At 45.0% G+C, this 21,415-nt stretch overlaps 2 protein-coding genes across 13 annotated transcripts; one reads left to right on the plus strand and one right to left on the minus strand.

Annotated features, from left to right (window-relative positions):
- The first annotated feature begins 7,004 nt into the window (after nt 1-7,004).
- Nucleotides 7,005-9,720, plus strand: LOC136535618 (proteasome subunit alpha type-6). The gene is made up of 8 exons (XM_066527957.1): nt 7,005-7,214; nt 7,328-7,422; nt 7,575-7,656; nt 8,329-8,425; nt 8,532-8,590; nt 8,720-8,802; nt 8,938-9,033; nt 9,370-9,720. The coding sequence occupies exons 1-8, from the start codon at nt 7,139-7,141 to the stop codon at nt 9,520-9,522; spliced, it is 741 nt and encodes a 246-aa protein (XP_066384054.1). The 5' UTR covers nt 7,005-7,138; the 3' UTR covers nt 9,523-9,720.
- A 427-nt stretch (nt 9,721-10,147) lies between these two features.
- Nucleotides 10,148-17,986, minus strand: LOC136535617 (polyadenylate-binding protein-interacting protein 7-like). Of its 12 annotated transcripts, none has more exons than XM_066527953.1 (9): nt 17,829-17,971; nt 17,615-17,728; nt 15,849-16,545; nt 15,685-15,770; nt 14,708-14,813; nt 14,423-14,626; nt 14,255-14,325; nt 11,822-11,946; nt 10,148-10,685 (listed from the first exon to the last, which is right to left on the minus strand). In XM_066527953.1, the coding sequence occupies exons 3-9, from the start codon at nt 16,441-16,443 to the stop codon at nt 10,412-10,414; spliced, it is 1,461 nt and encodes a 486-aa protein (XP_066384050.1). In that variant the 5' UTR covers nt 16,444-16,545; nt 17,615-17,728; nt 17,829-17,971; the 3' UTR covers nt 10,148-10,411. The 12 variants fall into 12 exon arrangements, 11 of the variants coding, with proteins under 11 accessions (XP_066384050.1, XP_066384052.1, XP_066384049.1 ...); XM_066527955.1 differs by having other exon boundaries at nt 14,423-14,622; nt 14,707-14,813; XM_066527952.1 differs by having other exon boundaries at nt 14,708-14,816.
- Nucleotides 17,987-21,415: the final 3,429 nt, after the last annotated feature.

Consider the following 21,415-nt stretch of genomic DNA (forward strand, 5'->3'; position numbering starts at 1 on the left):
TCCGGTCGCAAGACCGACGCCAGGTTATCACTGCCATGCCTGACCGGATGCACCGGTCCCCCTGAGACCAGTGTCTGGTCAGTTGTAAAACAGCGAGACTAACCCTCTTTCATTACTATCTCCTTCACCCTTGCTTAAATGTGTCAATCACCAAATATATCACCTTGTGCACATGTGTTAGCATATTTTCACAAATATTTTTAAGGGTGTTAGCACTCCACTAGATCCTAAATGCATGTGCAATGAATTAGAGTATCTAGTGGCACTTTGATACCGCATTTCGATACGAGTTTCACTCCTCTTAATAGTATGGCTATCTATCCTAAATATAATCACACTCACTAAGTGTCTTGATCACTAAAACAAAATGGCTCCTTCATTTTATACCTTTGCCTTGAGCCTTTTATTTTTCTCTTTCTTCTTTTCCAAGTTCAAGCCTTTGATCATAACCATGCCATCACCATTGTCATGATCTTCGTCATTGCTTCATCACTTGGAGTACTGCTACCTATCTCATGATCACTTTGATAGACTAGGTTAGCACTTAGGGTTTCATCAATTAACCAAAACCAAACTAGAGCTTTCACCCACGCCTCAGATGCCTCCGCCGCCTGTTCTTGGGACTCACGGTGGGTGGACTCCAGCTGGTGTTCAAACTTGGCCATCTGGGCGTGCTCCATCTGAAGGAAATAGGACTTGCGGCATGACATCTCCTGCAGACCCTACAAAAACAAGAAGCAAATATGCTGAGGCAACCAATGAGAGACCAAGGGGTCAAGGACAAGCGCAGGAAACTCACCTCCGCGGCATGGCATAGGTTGACCATGACCAACCGCTGGATGGACTTAACCCGCTCCTGGGCATCCTCAAGCTTCACTGACAGCTTGGCAAGATTGAACTCTATGGCAAGTCCTCTCCCCCCAAGGATGTCCCAGAAGTGACACTCCTACGAATCCTGAAGGATGAACCAAACCTTGGCTGGATCCTCGGGGTAGGGCCACACTAGGTCGGTCTCCTCTAGCCCACTGGAGGGCCCAGCCTCCGACTAGACCATCGCCAGCTCCTGCGACAGCACCGGTGGCTCCACCTCGTCATCTGCTTCGTCATCCGAGGTGATCTCCACCACCTCGGTTTCATGAGCCACCGATGGGTGTTCTGGCTCCATCCCGGCTGCATCTCCCCTGGCACCTCCAACGCTAACTAGTAAGGTGAGCTGTGCAGCCCTCCGCCTAGCGAGGCAGGGAGCCCGGTCTCCCTCTCCTCTTCCACCATAGCCGATGGAGGAGGGGCCACAAGGGACACCTCTGACATGGCCTCCACCATCACCACCAGGATTGCCACCAACACTATCACCACCGCTGCCGCCATACTAGTGACTGACCCAGGGGGCGTCGCCCCCGAAAGGGGAGGATCTGCCGCCACCACCCTACTCTCTCCGCCGCTCACCGCAGTGCGCTGCAAGGTGGGCCTCCAAACCTCCTTCATAGGAGTTGGAGCGATGCTCAGCCCCGTCAGCATCCGGCCGCTGTCGAAAAAGTATAGGTTAGTCACACTCCAAAAAACTAACAGCAAGATCAAAAAGAAACAAAAAGGGGCATACCAGGATGAAAGCGGTATAACTCTAAAACCCTAACCCAATGATGACGGGCCCATAGGGCAAGGACCGCTCCTAGGCCATGACCCACGCCCCCTCGCTTTAACTAGGGGAGTCGACTCAACCGCCAGCTGCTCGGCCTACGAATCACCATGACCATCGGCTCAAGGCAAGCCGACTGGAGCAGCTGGTGAGGCATCCTCCCACTGTGAGTCACGTGCCGGCGCCGGCCCCAACAACACGCGGGTGCAAGCCCACTCCTCTGACCGCCTAGCTTGCTCCGTTGCGCCCACGCCAGGCGGGGATGAGACCGACAACGCCACCAAAGGGGCACAGTGACTGTGTTCGCTTCGCCTCCCGTTTGTCGACGGCATCCACGCTCACGGCATGCTTCCTCGATGTGGGAACATCGCCGCGCCTCTCTGCCTCCTGCTCATCGCTAGCAGACACAGCCATAGGATTGCGATGCTCCACCGAGGTCGCAATGACCTCCCGGCTTTCCTTCTCCTCAGAGAAGATCATGTTATACCCCACCCCTATGGGGTCCTCCAACTCGAGCTCTGACTCGACGTCGCTCCTATTTTCCCCGGTCCGCACGTGCCGGGTGATCTCCTTCTCCTTCTCATGCTTCCGCTGAGCGTCCTTAGCTTTTTTCTTCTTCCTGGCATCCGCTGCCTCCTTCTGGGCGGCCTACTGAGCCAGCCCTCTAACCCCTTCGGAAGGTGCGGCCGGGACTTGTAAACTCCAAGTCCCTACAAAATAGGTGACTCAATCAAAAATAGGAAAACAAAGGGGGAAAGAACATGGAGTAAAGAAAGGGGAGCATACTAGTTTGGACACCACCGAGGAGTTGAGAGGTCTGGGCTTTCCATCGATGTTCTCCTTGGGCTTCAGCTACAGCACCCAGTCGAGGCAACTCCAGACCTCGTTGTTCGGTAGCTCCTTCGGCAACGCGCGGTCGGGGTCCATCGGGCCGCTATACTTCCACATCGGCCGTGTCCTCTCCACCAATAGAGCAACCCGATGGCGGAAGAGGGTGTGGAACACCTGTACCCCATCAAGGCCGCGTCGCACAAGCTTCTTAAGCTTCGCCTCGATAATCTCCACCTTATGCTTCTATAGGTTGGAGAGGCCCCACGACCAGCTATCCAGCCTCTCCGGCCTCCTACTGATGAAAGGAGGGAACGGCGCCTCCGTTGGGTTTCTAATGTAGAACCATTCCTCGTGCCACCCCCGATTGAAATCACAGGGGATATACACAGGGTACGAGCCCCCCACGCTCGGTTTCTTCTGTAGGGCAAAGCCCTCCACCGGCATGGCCTCGAGCGGATTCCCCACCGACAAAGTTCGCCCAGAGAACATCCACCGAAAGAAGTCCACGTGTGGCTCCATCCCAAGGAAGGCCTCGCACACGGTGACGAAGCTAGCAATATGCAGCACCCCAGTCGGATTGAGGTGCTGCAGCTCCAAACCCCACTCGTTGAGAAGCCCGCACAGGAACCAGTGCGTGAGGTATCCTAGCCCATGCTCATGGAAGGCAAGGAAGGAAACCACTTCGTCGAGCCAAGGTTGCGGGAAATCCTCCCTCTCGGGAGCCCTCCAGTGCGCCACCTCCTTTAGTGGCAGAAACCCCATCTTGGTGAAGGCCTCCAACACCGGCTCCCTCACAACAGATGACCTCTAGTCCGACATTTTGCTCTAGGTTCATGAATGGATTTGTGAGTTTTCTCCTCTCCCTCACTCTCTCCCTTTTCTCTCCTAGGAACCGCCACGGCATTCAGACGCTCTTGGCGAGAAGGAAGAAAGAGAAGAGACAATAGATGAGGAATAGGCGAAGGAACGGGGTGAAAGCCCTCTCCCTTCTCCTACTTAAAGAAAAGGGCGCAGCAGTTGGGGAAGGCACGACGATCGGAGAAAGGCAAAACAACGGGGGCAAAAAACCCTCTCCCTTCTCCATTTAATGCAGATGGGATACGATGGGATGTGCCCTGACCGATGAGACGCACCCTACCCAATGGAACGACGCTTGATCAGACAAGACATGACTTGGGTATGGCCCACCACTACCGCATGACCGGGCACGAAAAACAAAGCGCCACCATGCACAGGCGCCCCTCCGCCTTCCCAGGCGGGACTTGGAAAGACCCAACTATGGGATCTCCGCCCAAGAGAGACCATCGGGCTCCCTAAAGTCAATCGAATGGCTCAAGAAAATGCCAAGAGATAGGTAAGGAGCAAAAGGATGTCCCATGTGGGCCATGCCGACTCCGTGACAAACGACGAGCATGGATCCCGGTCGGACATTTTTGATTGAAGCTCTTCAAACCCCATCACTCGAGTCATCAAGGTAACATTACCAAACCCCACTATTTCTTTATATAATCATTCATACATCCATACACGCATTCATTCCATACGCCCGCCCCCCCCGGACGATTCTACCCAAATTGCCCAGGGGCTCAGGAACTAAAGGCATCGCACATGTGGCTAAATGCATCACAACGCTCCATGTTGCGTCACGAAGCGGTAGTTGCCTCATTCGACATGAGCAATGACCGACTAGGGTTTGAAGGTCAGCCCACGAAGGGCTCGAGACTGTCTCGCATCAAACAGAGCCAGGGAAGAAAATGTAGATGAGCCCATGCGGCCCTCGCCCAGTCTGCCCCAAAGCGGACAGGGTCATCTCAACCTTCTTATTTAATCCTAAACCTCTACCAAGCTCACATAATCTCCTATTAAGGGGAGGCCAATGGGCCACCCAGGTCGGTCTCCAGAACAACCCAGGCATCTACCGAGTTACAGGTAAAGGAGCAGTGGAATGTCACAAGAGGGCTATGCCGACCCCGTCACGAATGATGGACTCGAATTCCACTCGATCATATCTGTTAGCGAGCTTCATCGAGTGCATCACTCGAACTCGAGCCATCGAGGCAAGTGATAAAGCTTAGCCCCTTCGGTTGTGAGAAACCGAGGATAGGGTAACGCACAAAACTCAAAGCGACCCCTACCAAGCCCAACAGGGCTCAGGGGCTCAAGACACCTAAAACTAACTGCCTCGGCTACGCGGGCCACACCGACGCCAGGATCCGTGAGCTCCGCCTCGCTCGATCCCAAAACTAACTGCCTTGGCTGAGCAGATGGCACCGACGCCAGGATCCGTGAGCTCTGCCTTGCCCGATCCCAAAACTAACTGCCTCGACTGCGCGGCTGCACCGACACCAGGATCCACGAGCTCTGTCTCGCTCGATCCCTAAACCAACTACCTCGGCTATGTGGGCTGCACCGACGCCAGGATCCACAAGCTCAACATCGCCCGATCCCTAAACTAACTACCTCAGCTACGTGGGCTGCACCGACGTCAGGATCTATGAGCTTCATCTTGCCTGATCCCTAAACTAACTGCCTTGGCTGTGCGGGCTGCACCGATGCCAAGATCTGCGAGCTCTGCCTCGCCCAATCCCTAAACTAACCGCCTCGGCTGCGTGGGCTGCACCGACGCTAGGATTCACGAGCTCCAGTCTCGCTCAATCCCTAACTAACTGCCTCGGCTGCGCAGGCTGCACCGATGCTAGGATCCACGAGCTCCGCCTCGTCCAATCCCTAAACTAACCAGTCATGACTAAAATGCACGCATACACGCCCACTAACAAAACCCCCTAGAGACGATTCTGCTCGAATCGTCTGGGGGCTCGGGGGCTACATCCGCTGGTGCGCTCGCGCGCACCCGCTGACAAAATGAAAACTTCCCCCGCCGGCAACACGAAAACTCTCCCAGACAATTCTGCCTGAATTGCTCGGGGGCTCAGGGGCTACACCTGCGAGTGCGCTCACGCGCACCCACCGTCGAGACAAAAATCTCCTAGACGATTCTACCTAAATCGCCTAGGGGCTCGGGGGCTCCTATCGGATTCATAAACCCGTGGTCCCTCGTGGACCGACTTTCCCAGCAAAGGCTCGGCCCGATAGACAAATGCTGCGAACAACGCGTAGCTATTAGGCTGGCCCAAGTACCTAAAATGAATAGGCCTAGAAGGGACGATCCAATCTTCGACCGGAAGGCCTGACCGAGGAGGAACGGTGCCCGCTTCCGACTCCGGCCCGCCTCTCCGACCGAAGCGCTCGCTTCGGTCTCCAGCCCGCCTCCGGACGGCCTCTCTGATTGGAAGGCCTAGCCAAAAAACTACTTTCGACTCTGACCCGCTTCTTCGATCGGGAATGCACCAAATCCCTGCTTACAGCTCCTCTTCGGGTGGCGCAATCATAGCCGACTGGGACCTAAACCGATCGGTAAGGACCAGGAAACAGGACGGAAGAAAGTAAGGACAATACCCTGCAACCTCCTCGACATTTTCCTCTATAGTATTGTGGGCACCATCAACTCCTATACCAGACAAATACGGTAAGGCTCCCCCACGTGCCTCTGAGGCATCGACAGTGTTGTGGGCACCGGCATTTACCGTACCAGGTGAATATGGTAAAACCCCTTATATGCCTCTGGTATCAATAGTGTGGCGGGCACCGACATCTGTCATACCTGAAGAAAAAGACGTAACCTCCCACATACATCTGACATTAAACAGTATTGTGGACGCCTACCATCATCTTGTATCCGCCGGCGTGGGCAGCAGGACTTAGCAGCATACGTACTCTCTCCTTCTCATTTGTAAGGCCACCCTCTTTATCTATAAAAGGGGATGCGCTTTCTCCCAAAAGACAGTTGATTTAGATCGATCAAGTTCACTAGGACACAACAACAGAATCACCAGGTTCAAACCGCGAACACACGCTCGAACATAGCGCATAACTGGAGCTCCCGTTACTCTCGGCCCCTCTGACCAGAGTCCGACCGGACCTCTTGTATCCCTCATTTTTCTCCTTCTCATTTGTAACTCCACTGCAAACTTCGAACATCTGGGCTCAGGAATAAAGTCACCGACCGACTCAAACCGGACGTAGGGCACATTGTTTGAACCAGTATAAACCTTGTGTCATTGAGTGCTATACCACCTCCGATCATAACATATGACAAAACTATAAATATTTACGTGTTGGTCATTTTCTACATCGACACGATGCAATGCCTCAACAGGCACCGACAAATTTCAGTCCTCGCATAACATAGGGGTCGTGTACGTGAGCGTTGTGTTTGTAACCGGATCTCGCAAAAAAAAGTGAAGTGCAAATAGAGTTGGTGCTGATTAGCATATAAAAATAAAAATAAAAACAAAATACGAAACTTGTGCATCTGTGGGCACCTGTGGGCTCGCTGGTGCTCCATCGGTTGACGGCCCAATTCCGAATCGAGCGGGCTCGTGTGATGGCCCCCACGCTGTCAAAACCCAGGTCGGACCCGGATCCCCATCGAAGAGAAATAGTCGGGCCCGGGCCCGAACGGGCTATCTTCTCTTCTTCTTGCGGAATAAGAAGAGGAAGTCGCGGCGGCGTGTATATTCGTGTGCCCGAGGTCCCCGAAGCGCACAGCACACACAAGCCTTGCTCGCGCACCACGCCCAGCTCCGGCGAGATCTTCCGGCGGCCGGCGAGATGAGCCGCGGAACGGGCGCGGGCTACGACCGCCACATCACCATCTTCTCCCCCGAGGGACGCCTGTACCAAGTGGGTGAGTGCCTCCCCCCAAAACCCTAGCCTTTTATTTCCCTCCTCCTCCTCGTCGCTCCTTAGATCTGGGGCAGACTGGTAGTCCATCTGACCTGTGCCGTTCCGTGTGCGCAGAGTACGCGTTCAAGGCGGTGAAGTCGGCGGGGGTCACGTCGATCGGCGTCCGCGGCGCGGACGCCGTCTGCGTCGTCACCCAGAAGAAAGTGCCGGTGAGTTGCTCGCGGACGCTCGCCTCCATCGATCGGGGCGGCGCGACTGACCCCGATGCGGGGTGCTGCACTGAAAAAGATTGTAGCTTTCTGTGTGTTATTGGTTGGATGGCTGTTTTGTGTGGCCTGACCTTGACGTGTTGTGCGTGCAGGATAAATTGCTGGATCAGACGAGCGTGACACACCTGTTCCCGATCACCAAGTTTGTCGGATTGCTTGCCACTGGCCTTACAGGTATTGTGCTATTTTGCTTTGGTGCACATCATTATTTAGTCAGTAGTGATATTATGGTATGGAGCTTGTTGTAGATGCCGTAGGCTATGAAAACTTGGCCCCATTTTGTTGAATTGTGGGTTCGATATCAATTTTGTGATAGATCAGTGGAAATTGACTAATCATATTGCTGGCACTAAATAGAATAGGACAACATAAGTTGGGATTTATAGTGGAAGTTTCGCCCATCATTGATTTTTGTTTGATTGAATTAAGCTGGATCTCTGGTGGCTTATTGTCAAAATCTCAAGTATATAGAGCTTCATTCAACATGAATCATATGTTTGAACTTTTAACAAAGGAGTTCAAGGCTTTTCAGTTTCATAATAGGATACTGCTAGTTTCAGATTTTGGACAAGAGTTTGTGTTATGATTTCGTAATATTCAGTCACGTGCTAATAACACCGGATGTCATGCCACTTTTGTTTATTCTTCCCCAAGGGATGTGACAATAAGTAGCGCTCTTCCTTGAAATCTCAATTGGTCTGTTAATGTGTATTTACCCTTGAGGATGCCCATTAATTCACGTTGGGCACTGGTTACCACCTTGCTTTCACGTATTGCACTATTTAATTACGCAATAATACATCTTGATCTTTACCAGTAATGGATATGTTGTTATATTATTCACAGCTGATGCAAGGTCATTGGTTTCCCAAGCAAGGAACGAAGCAGCTGAGTTTCGTTTCAAATGGGGCTACGAGATGCCAGTTGATGTGTTAGCAAAATGGTATTGAGCATTTTGTTGTTCAGGCTCCCAATTTGTTAATGGTGCTTTGTGCATACTAAGTAGTAACAAGCATATATATACATTACATATCTTATTTATGTTTCAGGATTGCTGACAAAGCTCAAGTTTACACGCAGCATGCATACATGAGACCCCTTGGAGTAGGTTAGTATCATCACACAATACACGTTTGCTATTCCATTAAGCTTCTGTCATTCTACTATGATGTTCTAGCATTAAGTTAGCTTATGGCTTATTGCCATCATTTTCATCTTCTTTGCTGGCATTCTTCAGTTGCTATGGTCTTGGGCTACGACGAAGAGAAAAATGCCCAACTATTCAAATGCGACCCTGCTGGTCACTTCTTTGGACATAAGGTATATGCCTATTTTGTTATGCTCCAGACGCCACCTTTCTCCTTGATGAATTTCTGCTGAATGTCTAGTTTGTCTGTCTCTGCTGAATACTCCTATTTGTTAAGAATTAAATAATTTACTGATATTTTATTTCAGGCAACTAGTGCCGGGCTCAAGGAGCAGGAAGCAATAAATTTTCTGGAGAAGAAAATGAAGGATGATCAGAAATTCACCTATGACGAAACTGTTCAGGTAAATGTTGCATGGCTTTTGCTTCAAACAGGCACAAAGCTCTAATTGCTCTCGATATTATACTGCTGCGCCAAGCTAGTAATCGAAAAAGCTTATATGTTTTCTCAATATGGTCAGAGTAATGTAGCCGTGCCATAGTTTCTGCAGCTACATTCACTTCTCATCAATTACTAAATACCCCCTCCATTCGAAATTATAAGATGTTTAGACTTTTCTAGATACATAGTTAAACTATACACTAAAAGCAATGTATCAAGAAAAGTCAAAACATCTTATAATTTGAAATGGAGTATGTAGAAGTTGAGGTATTTACTAACTTCTGCCTAATGTTTTCAGATTGCAATATCTGCATTGCAATCAGTTCTCCAGGAAGATTTCAAGGCCACTGAGATCGAGGTTGGTGTTGTGAGAAAAGAAGACCGTGTTTTCAGAGCTCTCACAACAGAGGAGATCGATCAGCACCTGACGGCAATTAGTGAACGGGACTGAGGTCATATGTTCATGTCAGCGCTCCACACACTGGGCCGTGCCATTGTGCTTCGGCACTGTCATTTAGTTTCATAGTCATCAAAGGAACTGAGTGTACCATTTCATGCCTAACACTGAAAACAAGCCCCCCTCGATGTACTCGTTTCATCTCTTTCTGTGGTTGATTGAATTTGGTACGTTTTGGTTTTGCGTTGCTAACTATATTTGCATGTCTGAGCGATTGGTAGTTCATGTCGCCAATACTTCTAACCGTTATATAACGGTGTTTGTCTGATACCTTAACCATCCAATCCTACGAAAGTCATTTTCCTGTAATATAGCCCATAATATTTAGCTCCACCTCCATACTTGAGAATTTGAGATTGGGAGCAAGCATAACGGCATTACGCACAATTTGAATCCGCCAGTAGCAAAGGTTGTGAATAACTTATGCATCCACCAGGCATTACGCACAATTTGAATCCACCAGCAGCAAAGGTTGTGAATAACTTATGCATCCACCAGGCATTACGCACAATTTGAATCCACCAGCAGCAAAGGTTGTGAATAACTTATGCATCCACCAGGCATTACGCACAATTTGAACCCGCCAGCAGCGAAGATATGCATCCATCGGCACCAAAGATTATGAACGAGAATATGATTGTGAAGATGCTATCCCCTTATGCATCCACCAGCACCAAAGACTGAACGAGAATATTCCCTAACTCCGCAAATGCTAACATGTACACATTTGCTGACAAAAAGCCTGATATATGAATGTTACATGAGCTATCTTAACGCTTCTATCCTGCTAGCCATCTCTGCCATATACAAAAAGTACAAGTCAACTTTTTTTCCCTCTTTTCATCTGATCCAGTTGCGAACAACAGCTAGGTTGGTTCCATAGCTAGAGCAGGACGCGGAAGAGGCCTGGTTGCACCTGGGTGTACTGAAGGCCATGTTCCATGAGGTACTGCTCGACGGTGTTAGTCAGCCTTGCTGGGGTGCAGGCGCTTGATATTATCATAGCCTGGAGTCGGCGACCAGTGGATCTCACGATCTTTCTTCGGTTGTTGAGCTCATAGTTCAGGACGTGTATCGCCTCGCTGACGTGAAGACCACAGAGATCGATTGGGGGATTTTGCTCCTGGATGAGGCCTTGCAACTCTGGCATTTGGAATCTGTTGGGAACAGACAATGTATTAGCTTTCGTGCAGTACTAACATCTCATGTGGATAAATGAAATCATGTTGCAGGGCCTTCGGCCTTCCTCCCATCACAAATTTTAAGTCAACATAGGTTGTCCTAAGTCAAAAAAAAAAGTCTTTGTATATGTATTAGCATTACGACATCCATATTTAAAGAACTTTTATAACAAATAGCTTTTTCATTTAAGATAATGTATTTTTATTAATATATTGCAAGTCAAAGTGTCGTATTAGAGACCGTGTCCATGTTCCTAACGAACTTATATTTGTGATGAGGGGAAGTAGCAGTTACCACGGTTGGACCCTCATAGAACATGACAACTGCTGATCACTATGGTCTACAAGAAAGTCACAATTCAATAGACACGTCTGGCTTGGCCAGTGTGCTAACAACCTCCTAACATGAAAGCTGCAATACCATCCACACATTCTTGCAAATTATGCTGAATATGAAAACTATATATGACAACCATCATCGTCCTATTGTGTATTATCATTGGAATTGAAAAATAAAAAAAGGGCGTACCCAGTGCAGAGAGCTCCCGCTCTGTGCGGGGTCTGGGAAATGGTGTCAGTGGCAAGCCGTATCCTCGCCTGTGCAATGCGAGGAGACCGCGACTCGAACCCAGGGACCTTCCGGTCACAGGCGGTAAGACTTTACCGCCTGCACCAGGCCCGCCCTTCATTGGAATTCAAAAATAAACACAACAAAATGGTTCGCAACCAAATAGATACCATTTACTACAAAATCTTTGTATCAAACTATCGATCACTGGCTACTGGGACTGAGTTACATGCTCATTTGCCACCAATTAAGCCCAATTCAATATTTGGACACCCAAAGAAAAAAGCATTATAAAGCCATAGTTAGCGTTCCAACTTCCAAGCAGAAATAGCACCTAATTGGAAGCCATACCATATATTTATCATATACTCCCTCCGTTCCAAATTATAAGTCGTTTTGACTTTTTTGGTACATCTATTTTGCTATGCATCTAGATATAATATATGTCTAGATACATAACAAAATGGATGTACCAAAAAAGTCAAAGCGAGTTATAATTTGGAACGGAGGAAGTATATGGCATCAAGGAAAATTTATATCTGACCTTTGTCGATATGTTGTTTCTCTAGCCTTCTCCTGAACCAACCTGGTTTGTATACTGTATAGCTCCTTCAATGTTAGATCCTTTGTTAAAGGGTTGTTGCCCGTCAGAAAAGCCTGTCTATCCTGCTAAAATTTTCGGCATATAGAAAACAGTTCTAAATGATTGGATAAAGAATGCTCATAACTGAGGACATACTTTTAGAAGCATGCTATAGATTGTGAAAAAATATAATCAAAATCACTTAATTAATAATATACTAAGCTAGGTGGTATCTGAGAATTATCCTTCCATCACCATAAAAAAAGAGAGAACTCCTTATCCGCCATCGGAAGATGACTTGGTGCTCTATTTGCCACTGAATAATTTTTGGTTCCTTATCCGTCATCCAGTTTAACTTCTATTCCTTATATGCCACTTCTGTTGCTTTCTGTCAGTTTACGTCAAAATGTGTCCCCTTTGAGACCTTACAAATTTGAGTGTTTGTATGATTTGACCAGAATGCCCCCATGGGACTACCCATCCACAAGACGGCAACCTGCACTGCCGTCATAATCTCACACCGCCCGTCCCCAGCCTGTCTGCGCTGGCCGCACCGCTCGTCCCCAGCCAATTATCACCACCCAAGCCCCTCCCCAAGTGACGGAGCTCCCCCTCAGGATGTCACAGATCTAGTCCAGGCCGACGCTCGCAGCCGATGCCGACAGCTCCCCACCAAGCTGGCGCCATCCGCATACCGCATCTGTTCCATACCGAGGACCCCCTCCATGCCGCCGGTGCAGGTGAGACCTGGATCGCAGATCTAGTTCAGGCCGACGCTGTCTGCAGCCGATGCTGGCAGCTCCCCTCCAAGCTGGCCCCGTCCGCATGCCGCATCTGGTCCATACCGAGGACCCTCTCCATGCCGCCAGTGCAGGTGAGACCTTGGATTCCCTCTTTCTCTCTCTCTCTCTCCCCCTTGGATCTGAAAGACCTAGTAAATTTCCTTCTTTGAGAATAGTTTGGGCTCCAGTCAGTTTCTTGTTTTATAATAATAGCTTGGTCCAAAATGCATTCTTGGTTGAGAATATAACATGTTGGAGATGAACAATTATTCAGACTGAGTTGTTTGAGCATGAAAAAGTCATTTTTCTTAACTGCACGGAACAAATACCATTTACTTATTCAGAAGTATGCTTGGTCTGGACAAATGCTTTGATACCTATACTTGTGAAGCTATCTATTTTTGCACCGAACATTGCTTGTACTGATGTATGCACTTCATTAAAAATGATGTGAGAGACCACATTTTAGCTTCTGTGCATGGCATCATACAAAGTCCAAAATAGCCATATATTTACATTATCAGTGGTAAGGAAGGAAACCAGGACAAATTTTACTACATGATGTACACAGGGAAGTGGCAAAAGTGTAACCAGGGCAAATTTTAGTCCAGTACCACTTAACAGCAATTAACTGAGAAATTGATGGACGTAGCGGATAAGGAATGAAAGCTAGAGTGGATGGCCGATAACCAAAAACTTTTAGCTACAAATAAGGCACAAGTTATCTTCCGATGGCAAATAAGGGATGCTGTCTAAAAAAATCAGATATACATGTGGACCATACCAAATCAGTCCAAAATTGTAGCTACAGATCACAATGCCAAGTATGTTTATATTGTCTAACATACAATCGAAGGTGATCACAATTGTAATGATAAAAGATGAGCAACACTGTCGGTTGATCTGTTCTATTTACCACGAACCATTAGTCAACTCTAGTTCTCCTGTAATTCATAATGTTACTATGTCGCAACAAATATCACTGTTTTCAGCAGTAGAACCATTTTCTATTGGATCCTTGGAATTGAATTCATTTTAATAATCATAATTTAGACACAGATTAATTAAGCTAATATGGTTGTATATGGAATATATTTATATATTATTGTGGGCCATACGAGAGATACTTATGCGTTGCATTTGTACCGGAGGGGAGCGAGTTGAAGAGCGTGTTATAAGTTGCAAAGTAGAAACATCTATAGAATCAATTTCCATCTCCCACCCTATGAATTTGAGATAGGCTTATATGTGAACTTTGGAAAGTAGAAAGTTGTGGAATGTCAAATTCCAAGCCAAATAGCCTTGTGTATTAAGTAGATTCCAATTCCACCAAAATGAAAGGATCCAAACGGCCCATAACAGAAAAGGGGCTGATCATAATTGAACTGAGAGTAAGAATTTGTGATATCAAAGCAATTAAAAGTTAATGTTAAACAGAATGTGGATCAACTACCAGCCTCAATTATCTGCAAAATTTAAAATGCCTGCTCCTATTGACATAGGATGATTGCATTCACTTACAGTTACAGAGCAGTGATACTAAAAACAGCACATACAATATTTTTGCTTGAAATGTTTTGAATAGTTCAGTATCTCACAGTGGTTTATCTACCTGTTCAAGAACTGCATGTCGCAGGCTTGCAAAATCATGAACTTCATCCTTTGATTCCAAATAAGCGCTTGCTGTCATCACAAACAAGTTCAAACCATAAGGAAATACGCATGCCACGCACATTTACTAGCATATCATAAAAAGTATATTGTAATTCAAGAGCACTACCCGCAGCATCACTTTCAAGCCAAGCTGGTCCTGTCTGAATTCCAGCCATGTTTTGTAGGGTATTGGTTGAGATCATGTCATGATTTCCATTATATGAGCCACCCAACAGCTGAGAACCTCTGCTTGAACCAAGACCAGGAACAGGCAAACTAGTCATCTTGTACCTTCCTCTAGGAACATCGAGGGATATGTGTTCACGTCCAGCTGAAAGTGAAACAATATCATCTGCGAGTATAGCTGAATGAGATCTATATGGACTGTTTGGCAGACCAAAAGATTCATTACTATAGTTTCCAAGACCATTTTGGGCATATGATGCTGGTGATGGAGGACTTGAATTTCCAAATGACAGTGACCTGAGGTTCTGACTGAGTCGTCCATCAACTTTACTCTGCTATTAGGCATACAACAATACTTAGCAAATATATGTAGAAGAATTCATGCAGTAAACAAATACAATAGCCATTTCCATGAAGCATGCTCAAAAGTAAAATAAAATCTTGTGCAAGCATGGCGCATGCAATTTTGTTAGCAGAAGGAAGATTTGTTTCATTATTGCTCAAAAGTAGAATAAAATCAGAGTATATGGAGTCACAGTGAATAGATTGACCTGGAGTGAGAGGGGGGGGGGGGGGGGGGGGGGGGGGGGGGGGGGAGTTCAGCGCCTTCTAGAGGTAAGCAATTTCCTACATTTAATAATCTACTAGTACACTATGGCCGAACATAGATCCGACAGTATGAATGTATGTACAATCAATCTGCACTAAAATAAGCCAGTTTACAGTGTTCTTGGAAATTTAAAATAAAAAAGTCATATTTTAAGCAATGCTTTGAATTTCAGAACAAATCATCCAATATAGAACTGGATAGTGAGACTGATACATTAGGTGCACAGTAGCTTCTCTTTAAGCTGATCTTTCGCATAGATAGTTAAGTTATAAGCTGTCAGCGGCATGACAGTTTCAGGACAGTAGGTGTGCAACTTTTGAAAAGAGAATTTGATACAAACAGCATAGTGGATACCAAGAAACATGGCCACATGGGACAAAACAACTTTAGACGAATAGCATACTTATAATTTAGATGCATAGCAAAATGGATATACCAAAAAAGTCGCTTTGACATTTTTGGTTCATTCATTTTGCTATGTATCTAGACATACTATTATATCTAGATGCAAAGCAAAATGGATATACCAAAAAAGTCAAAGCGACTTATAATTTAGAACGGATGGAGTATAAATTAGGACACTGAGGACAGACCTCCAGCTGACTCATGATATCCATAGTCGAGCTTAAGCTGCGCCTGCTTCCATGATACACATCAGTAAGGTTGTGCAATGAAGCTCCTGAAATTTTAAGGAAAAATCTTAGGCCTAAAGGACCACACCCTCATGAAAGAAAAAAATTACAAACCATCACCATACCAATGCTAGAATCTCCATTGTAGTGACTGGCATCCCTTCTGCTTGTGTTATAATGTCCCCCATTCCTCGTAGTCTTCACCCATGGAGCAGCATTTGGACTCATGGAACCTGCAGTTGGACTCAAAATTGTGGCTTGGGACCGTTCATCCATATAAGTTGGGCCAGACAAGTTAATCTTTGGGCGTGTACTCAGTTTGTCCCTGATAAAAGGCGAAGCACGGTGCTGCACGCTCAGTGTCTGATTTGGAGAAAATATTGATGTGCCAATGCCATCATTTATGGACAGGCCTGTGAGTGATAGACTGTCAGGTCCAGTACTTTCATCTTGTCCCAGGACTTTGAAATCAGGGGTAATGTCGTCAGGGAGCTGTTGCTGCCAGTACTGATGTGCTTCTTCATCAGAGTTACTTCGTAAAATGGACTCTGGCTTGTCTGTGCTGGATTCTTTAGATGGCCCTGAGACAACCATAGTTGCATCTGATCTCTTGGAGGAATCATTGACAGATCTAAGGGATGAAGGAACAAATTCCTCTGCATTTGGATTTAGCGCAGTGCTCTTGCTTATCATACTTATCTTCCTCTCTTCTATGGACATTGCTGACGGACAGATGTACCTCTTCTCAAGAATGGTAAGATTGCTACAAAGAGTATGACACACGAAGGAGTACGAGTCTTCTAGAGTGATTGTTCGTCGTGCCTATTAGACATAATTGGGCATGGTAGTAAAAGTTAGATTTCTGCAAATAGAAACTTAACAGAAGCACAGACCGCTCCTAACTCCTAAGAATGAAGCTACTGGCCTAGATCATGATATATTTAAGCGGAACTAACTTAGAAAAATAACGACAAAGAAAACTCAAAATCACTGACCTCTCACGGCCATGCTACCACAGATACTACATCCTTCAACACGACTAAACAATCAGGTCAAAAGGAAATTACAGCAAGATAATGTCATAAATCCAAATCACTAAGAAGAAATTGGGGGACAGTATGGATGAAAAAGGTCTCATGCCAAATAGAAATTGGCTTTATGCTGAAAGTGGGAAAAAGGTAACCTAAAGATTCAGATTTATGCAGAAGAAATGGACAAAAGACACCAAACATGTACAAAGCGGAACTATGGTACTGAGCTGAACATCCCTACGACACTAATCACTCCTGGATTGGATTTCAAACTAGAGCAAGCACAGTGTCATTCATATTTCACACTTGAACAAAAGTAGAAGATTAAGAACTCCTATTGCTTGGGGGATCCAATTATGAGCAAATGACTTTTATTGTAGCATTGGTACATCAGATATCTAGAGAACACAATCAAAAGGCTGTTGTATTCCAACATAAAGTATTTAAAATGTAATATTCTGATCCCAAAACAACTCCATGATAGAAGAAAACATGTGCCGCTAAATTCCTCATTGTTCTTTGTTGACCAAGCAGAACGATTCTACAATCATCACCGTGCACCGGATAATAATAATTGAACTATATGCTCGCCAGTACCTATTCTAAAAGTATTTGACACCAGCTACTGCACCATTAACCATCCATAAGCAAAAAAACATGGAGAATTGGAAATTTGGAAGAAGACAGAACATTCAAAACCAGCATCTTTACTATATTACTATAAAAAAGCAAGCTCAGGTGCGACCCAACAGTAACACGCCCCTCAGGAAGCAGGGACGGGCTTCACGTGAGCCCCAAAATTTTGGAAAACAAGCTGCACCAACACCTTGATTAGGTAACAAGAAAGCAAGAATTCGTACACTGTCAACTCATGTCGATCTTGCCCGTTTTCAAGAAGAACAAGAATCTAGACAGACCACGGATTGATGTGTTGGATTAGCAGGACATCAGGCAGCACACAAATCTACAACCAACTGAACGAAGCAGAAGAAGTATTTTAGGGTTCGATTGCCAACAAAGCCCTTTGGACTAGGGAATCCAAGCATCCAAGCAAGCTCGGATATGATTGCTTACCAAAACGAAGGCGAGACTACCGCGCCCGGATGGATCTCTACCCCGCTAGACCGAGAGAGGACTGAGAAGCGGCGGGCTGAGGACAGGCGGGGGGAGGGAGGGAGGGAGGGACCGGCGGCGATGCGCTCGGCGGCGTCGCGTATAGCGGCGTGTGCGTGGAGTGAGTGCGGAGGCGGATTGCAGCCACACGTTGACACTTCACCTGTTGCCTTCGCCCTACGCCCACATTGATTTTCTGTGGCACCACTTTCTTTCCTACTCCAACCTTGTAATCACGGTGTGGTACGCAAATGCGGCTACTACTCCGTACCAATTTTTACCCGATCGGGTGTTTTTAGTTTGTCTTAGGTTGATTTTTTTTTCTAATTTTATTGCATAAGTTTGTAGACAAAAAAAAAATTGTTTCGCTGAAATTTAGTTTGCTTATGCTGATTTGTTGTGAGAGAAAAATATTGTTCGTTCACTGAAAAATATTGCTGAAGTAGCTCAAGCAAACAAGGGCATTTGTTATTAAATTAGTCTTAAAATATATATCTTAATAGTGTATTTATTTGGTGTTATGGATGTTAATATATTCTTCAATTTATTTTATCAAAGTTAGCAAAGGTTTACCTATGAAAAAAATTAAAAAGACCTACCATTTAGAACAAAAGAGTACTAGATGGCATTTGCTGTTTGTAGTTATCACTCTAATGTTAGACACAGGGTGGATCTAGCATCAGGTAGGGATGAGCTTGAGCCCACACTACTCCTACTCGGAGCACGAAGCCCATTCTACAAATTCGCTCCTATAAAAGCTTTAAAGTAGAAGTTTAGAGATGGAAGATAATAAAAGAAGCCTCTCGTACAAATTTGTTCCTATAAAAAAATTAAAGAGAAACTAGTGATGGAAGAGAATGAAAGAAATTCCTCTTGACTTGTTTTTCTAGATTTACCACTAGCACCGGCTATAATAGAGTATACACAATACCACATTAGCATTAAAAAGGTTAGCACACTACATTTTAGCAGCTAAAGTTTTTCAAGTTACTATAATGATTGGAATACCTGCATAGCGGCTGCTATTCGGTCCTAATAGCAGTGCATTATTGGCATATCGTTAATATCTATTTCTTTATTTTAAATTGTCATCTTATTATAATATTGCATATATGTGTTGTCATCTTATCATGTTGTACGAGTTATGCTCCTAAAATCTAACTATTTTGCAACCAAATTGGCACCACATGCCATCTTATAGAGAAAAATAGCATCATAAGAATATGATGTTAACATATGTCCTTAAATTTAAATTTTATCAAGATGTATATGGAATGACCTTTTCTAAATGTGATGTCTTACCCTACTCATGTTTGCCAGGATCTCAGTATGTACGGGATTTTATGGCCTTATAGAGCTGATATCACATGAATCGGTATACACACTTTTGTAAAATCATAATATGTCGAGGATAGAAAAATGATACTATTGGTGGGATCGTATCCAATAACATTTCGAACACCTAAATCGTGTCAAAGATATGATTAGTTTGGATTTCATTGGTCAATTTGATTTTTTTATTACTCCTTTACATGTCCTATGTTAAATAATGTTCATAATTTGTGTATGAGACCTTTTAAATGGTTGATCATGATTACATAATGTCACTAATCTTCCTGAAAAAAATGATAACGCCATACCTATTTGGATGGGCCAAGGTTGAATTTAACTAATACCTTACGTAGCTCATCTCTTTTAGCCCATCCAAATAGGTCTTATGAATTTGTGGTGCTAAGAAAAAGACAAATGACTCTAACCCCGGAAATCTTGCTTTTGGGGCCATGTCTATTTGATTTTATATTCTTTTAGTTAATTATGTATATATATAGTCAAATCTAATCAAAATATTTTGAATGAAATATAAGTGTGTGTGTGTGTGTGTGTTTGGCACGAGACATGGAGGAAGGAGAGAGTGTGTGTTTTCTTTTGACTTGCTTTGTTTGTATCGTGAAGACAGCCGCGGGCCCACCTCGTGCCCGTGTCCGTGTGGCCACGGACCCGGGACCACCTCGGGGGGTTGTTGAGCTATAGGAACTGGCACGTGGGGCCCACCGGAAGTGGTGCCGGGGCTGCGAGATGCGTTGCCCTACTTTTTATCTCCTTGTTCCGTGGGCCGAATCATCCACACCCAATCCTGCTGCACCTTTGTAATTGTACCCCGAATGAAAATCTGATTCTTCGTTGCAAGCCATTTTATGGTCCTCGGTACAACCGTGACTAGTGTATATTAATCAAGGACAGTGCAAACAAAAACAAAAACAAAACACAGAGATACTGTATCGAAGTGTATACGGTTTGCGACTTTGTGCCCTTCGATAGTTCGATCTGATGGCTTCTTTTTAAATTCCAAAATATATATTGCCTTGCTTGCATTTATTGGATACGCGTAAATAAAAAAATTGGGGGCATATTTGCGTGTTGCTTTCTGCTCAAGAGACGAGCTGGCAGTTTTGTTTAATTATACAGTGACAGTACCGCTAGCATAATCGAGCTATCACACTCGTCCTTAATAAATCGCACACACTCAAAGGTACTATTCTTCTGTATGTGGACCCATGAGGAAAACGTCGATCACCTCTCTGTTGACTGTTGATGCCTTATTTCTTTGTGCTGCTATTATTTTCCGACACAGAACTGAAAAGTGTTTGTTTATTCAACGCCCTTAGTTTACTTTGGCTCAAACCTCAAATTTGTCCTAGCTACTGCTCTCCAATTTCCAAATTATAGGTCATTTTAGTTTTATCCTATATCCTATATCAAACTTCTTTAATTTTAACTAAAAGACTTGTTTGGATCATATAAGATCAACAATTAGTAAGGTTCTATTTGGATCTCAACTAATAAACCAGAACGAGCTAATGTCTTCCATACCACCCAACTAACAATTAGCTATTAGCTAGTTTTGCCGACTAACACATCTAATAGTTAGGTGGATTCATGCGGGGTAAGCTTATAGAAAATGCAATAACATCTAAAACATTAAATTGGTTTTATTAGTTCTTTATAAAATATGTCTTGACAGTGCATTTATTTAAATATATATATAAATTACAATATATTTTTAAAAAAAACTTTAGTCAAAATTAGAGATTTTTTTACAAAGGAAAAACCAAAATAAGGTACTCCATATGTTTTTAAGAAAGTATTTTTAGCTAAATTAAACTATACTAGTTTGGAACACAAAGGATAGTACAATTTAGAATTTAGAACAGAGCTAGTAGCATAATACTCCCTATATCTGAGTAGTCACTCGTCAAACTGGTGCATTGGCTAGCCGATCGAACACAGTTGAGCAACTATTTATGCCACTACATACCGATACATTTGGAGTCAGGCGAGTTCCCATTTGTTATGCTATATAATCTTTAAAAAAACTGCACAGAAAATCACTTGACGAGAGCATGAAAAAGGCAAGTGAGGCGTGGCATCGACAAGTAGGCCCAAACCTGTCCAGACAGGCACCGGTACGTGGTACCACAGTGCTGTGGTGGAGCATATATGTGTCCAGTGCTGGCATCTAAGACTAGCCACCACAGTGTTGCCGGTTC

Source organism: Miscanthus floridulus, chromosome 2 (assembly GCF_019320115.1).
Source record: "Miscanthus floridulus cultivar M001 chromosome 2, ASM1932011v1, whole genome shotgun sequence".
In the NCBI taxonomy this organism is placed as follows: Eukaryota; Viridiplantae; Streptophyta; class Magnoliopsida; order Poales; family Poaceae; genus Miscanthus; species Miscanthus floridulus.

Excerpts from the sequence above, each read along its gene's own strand:
- LOC136535618 (XM_066527957.1), top strand. The coding sequence starts at position 7,139 with ATGAGCCGCGGAACGGGCGCGGGCTACGACCGCCACATCACCATCTTC. Across the intron at positions 7,657-8,328 it reads GCTTGCCACTGGCCTTACAG|CTGATGCAAGGTCATTGGTT; the intron begins GTATTGTGCTAT and ends TATTATTCACAG. Across the intron at positions 9,034-9,369 it reads CCTATGACGAAACTGTTCAG|ATTGCAATATCTGCATTGCA; the intron begins GTAAATGTTGCA and ends TAATGTTTTCAG.
- LOC136535617 (XM_066527945.1), bottom strand. The coding sequence starts at position 16,443 with ATGTCCATAGAAGAGAGGAAGATAAGTATGATAAGCAAGAGCACTGCG. Across the intron at positions 14,817-15,684 it reads ATATCATGAGTCAGCTGGAG|CAGAGTAAAGTTGATGGACG; the intron begins GTCTGTCCTCAG and ends TATGCCTAATAG. Across the intron at positions 11,947-14,254 it reads GACATGCAGTTCTTGAACAG|CAGGATAGACAGGCTTTTCT; the intron begins GTAGATAAACCA and ends CGAAAATTTTAG.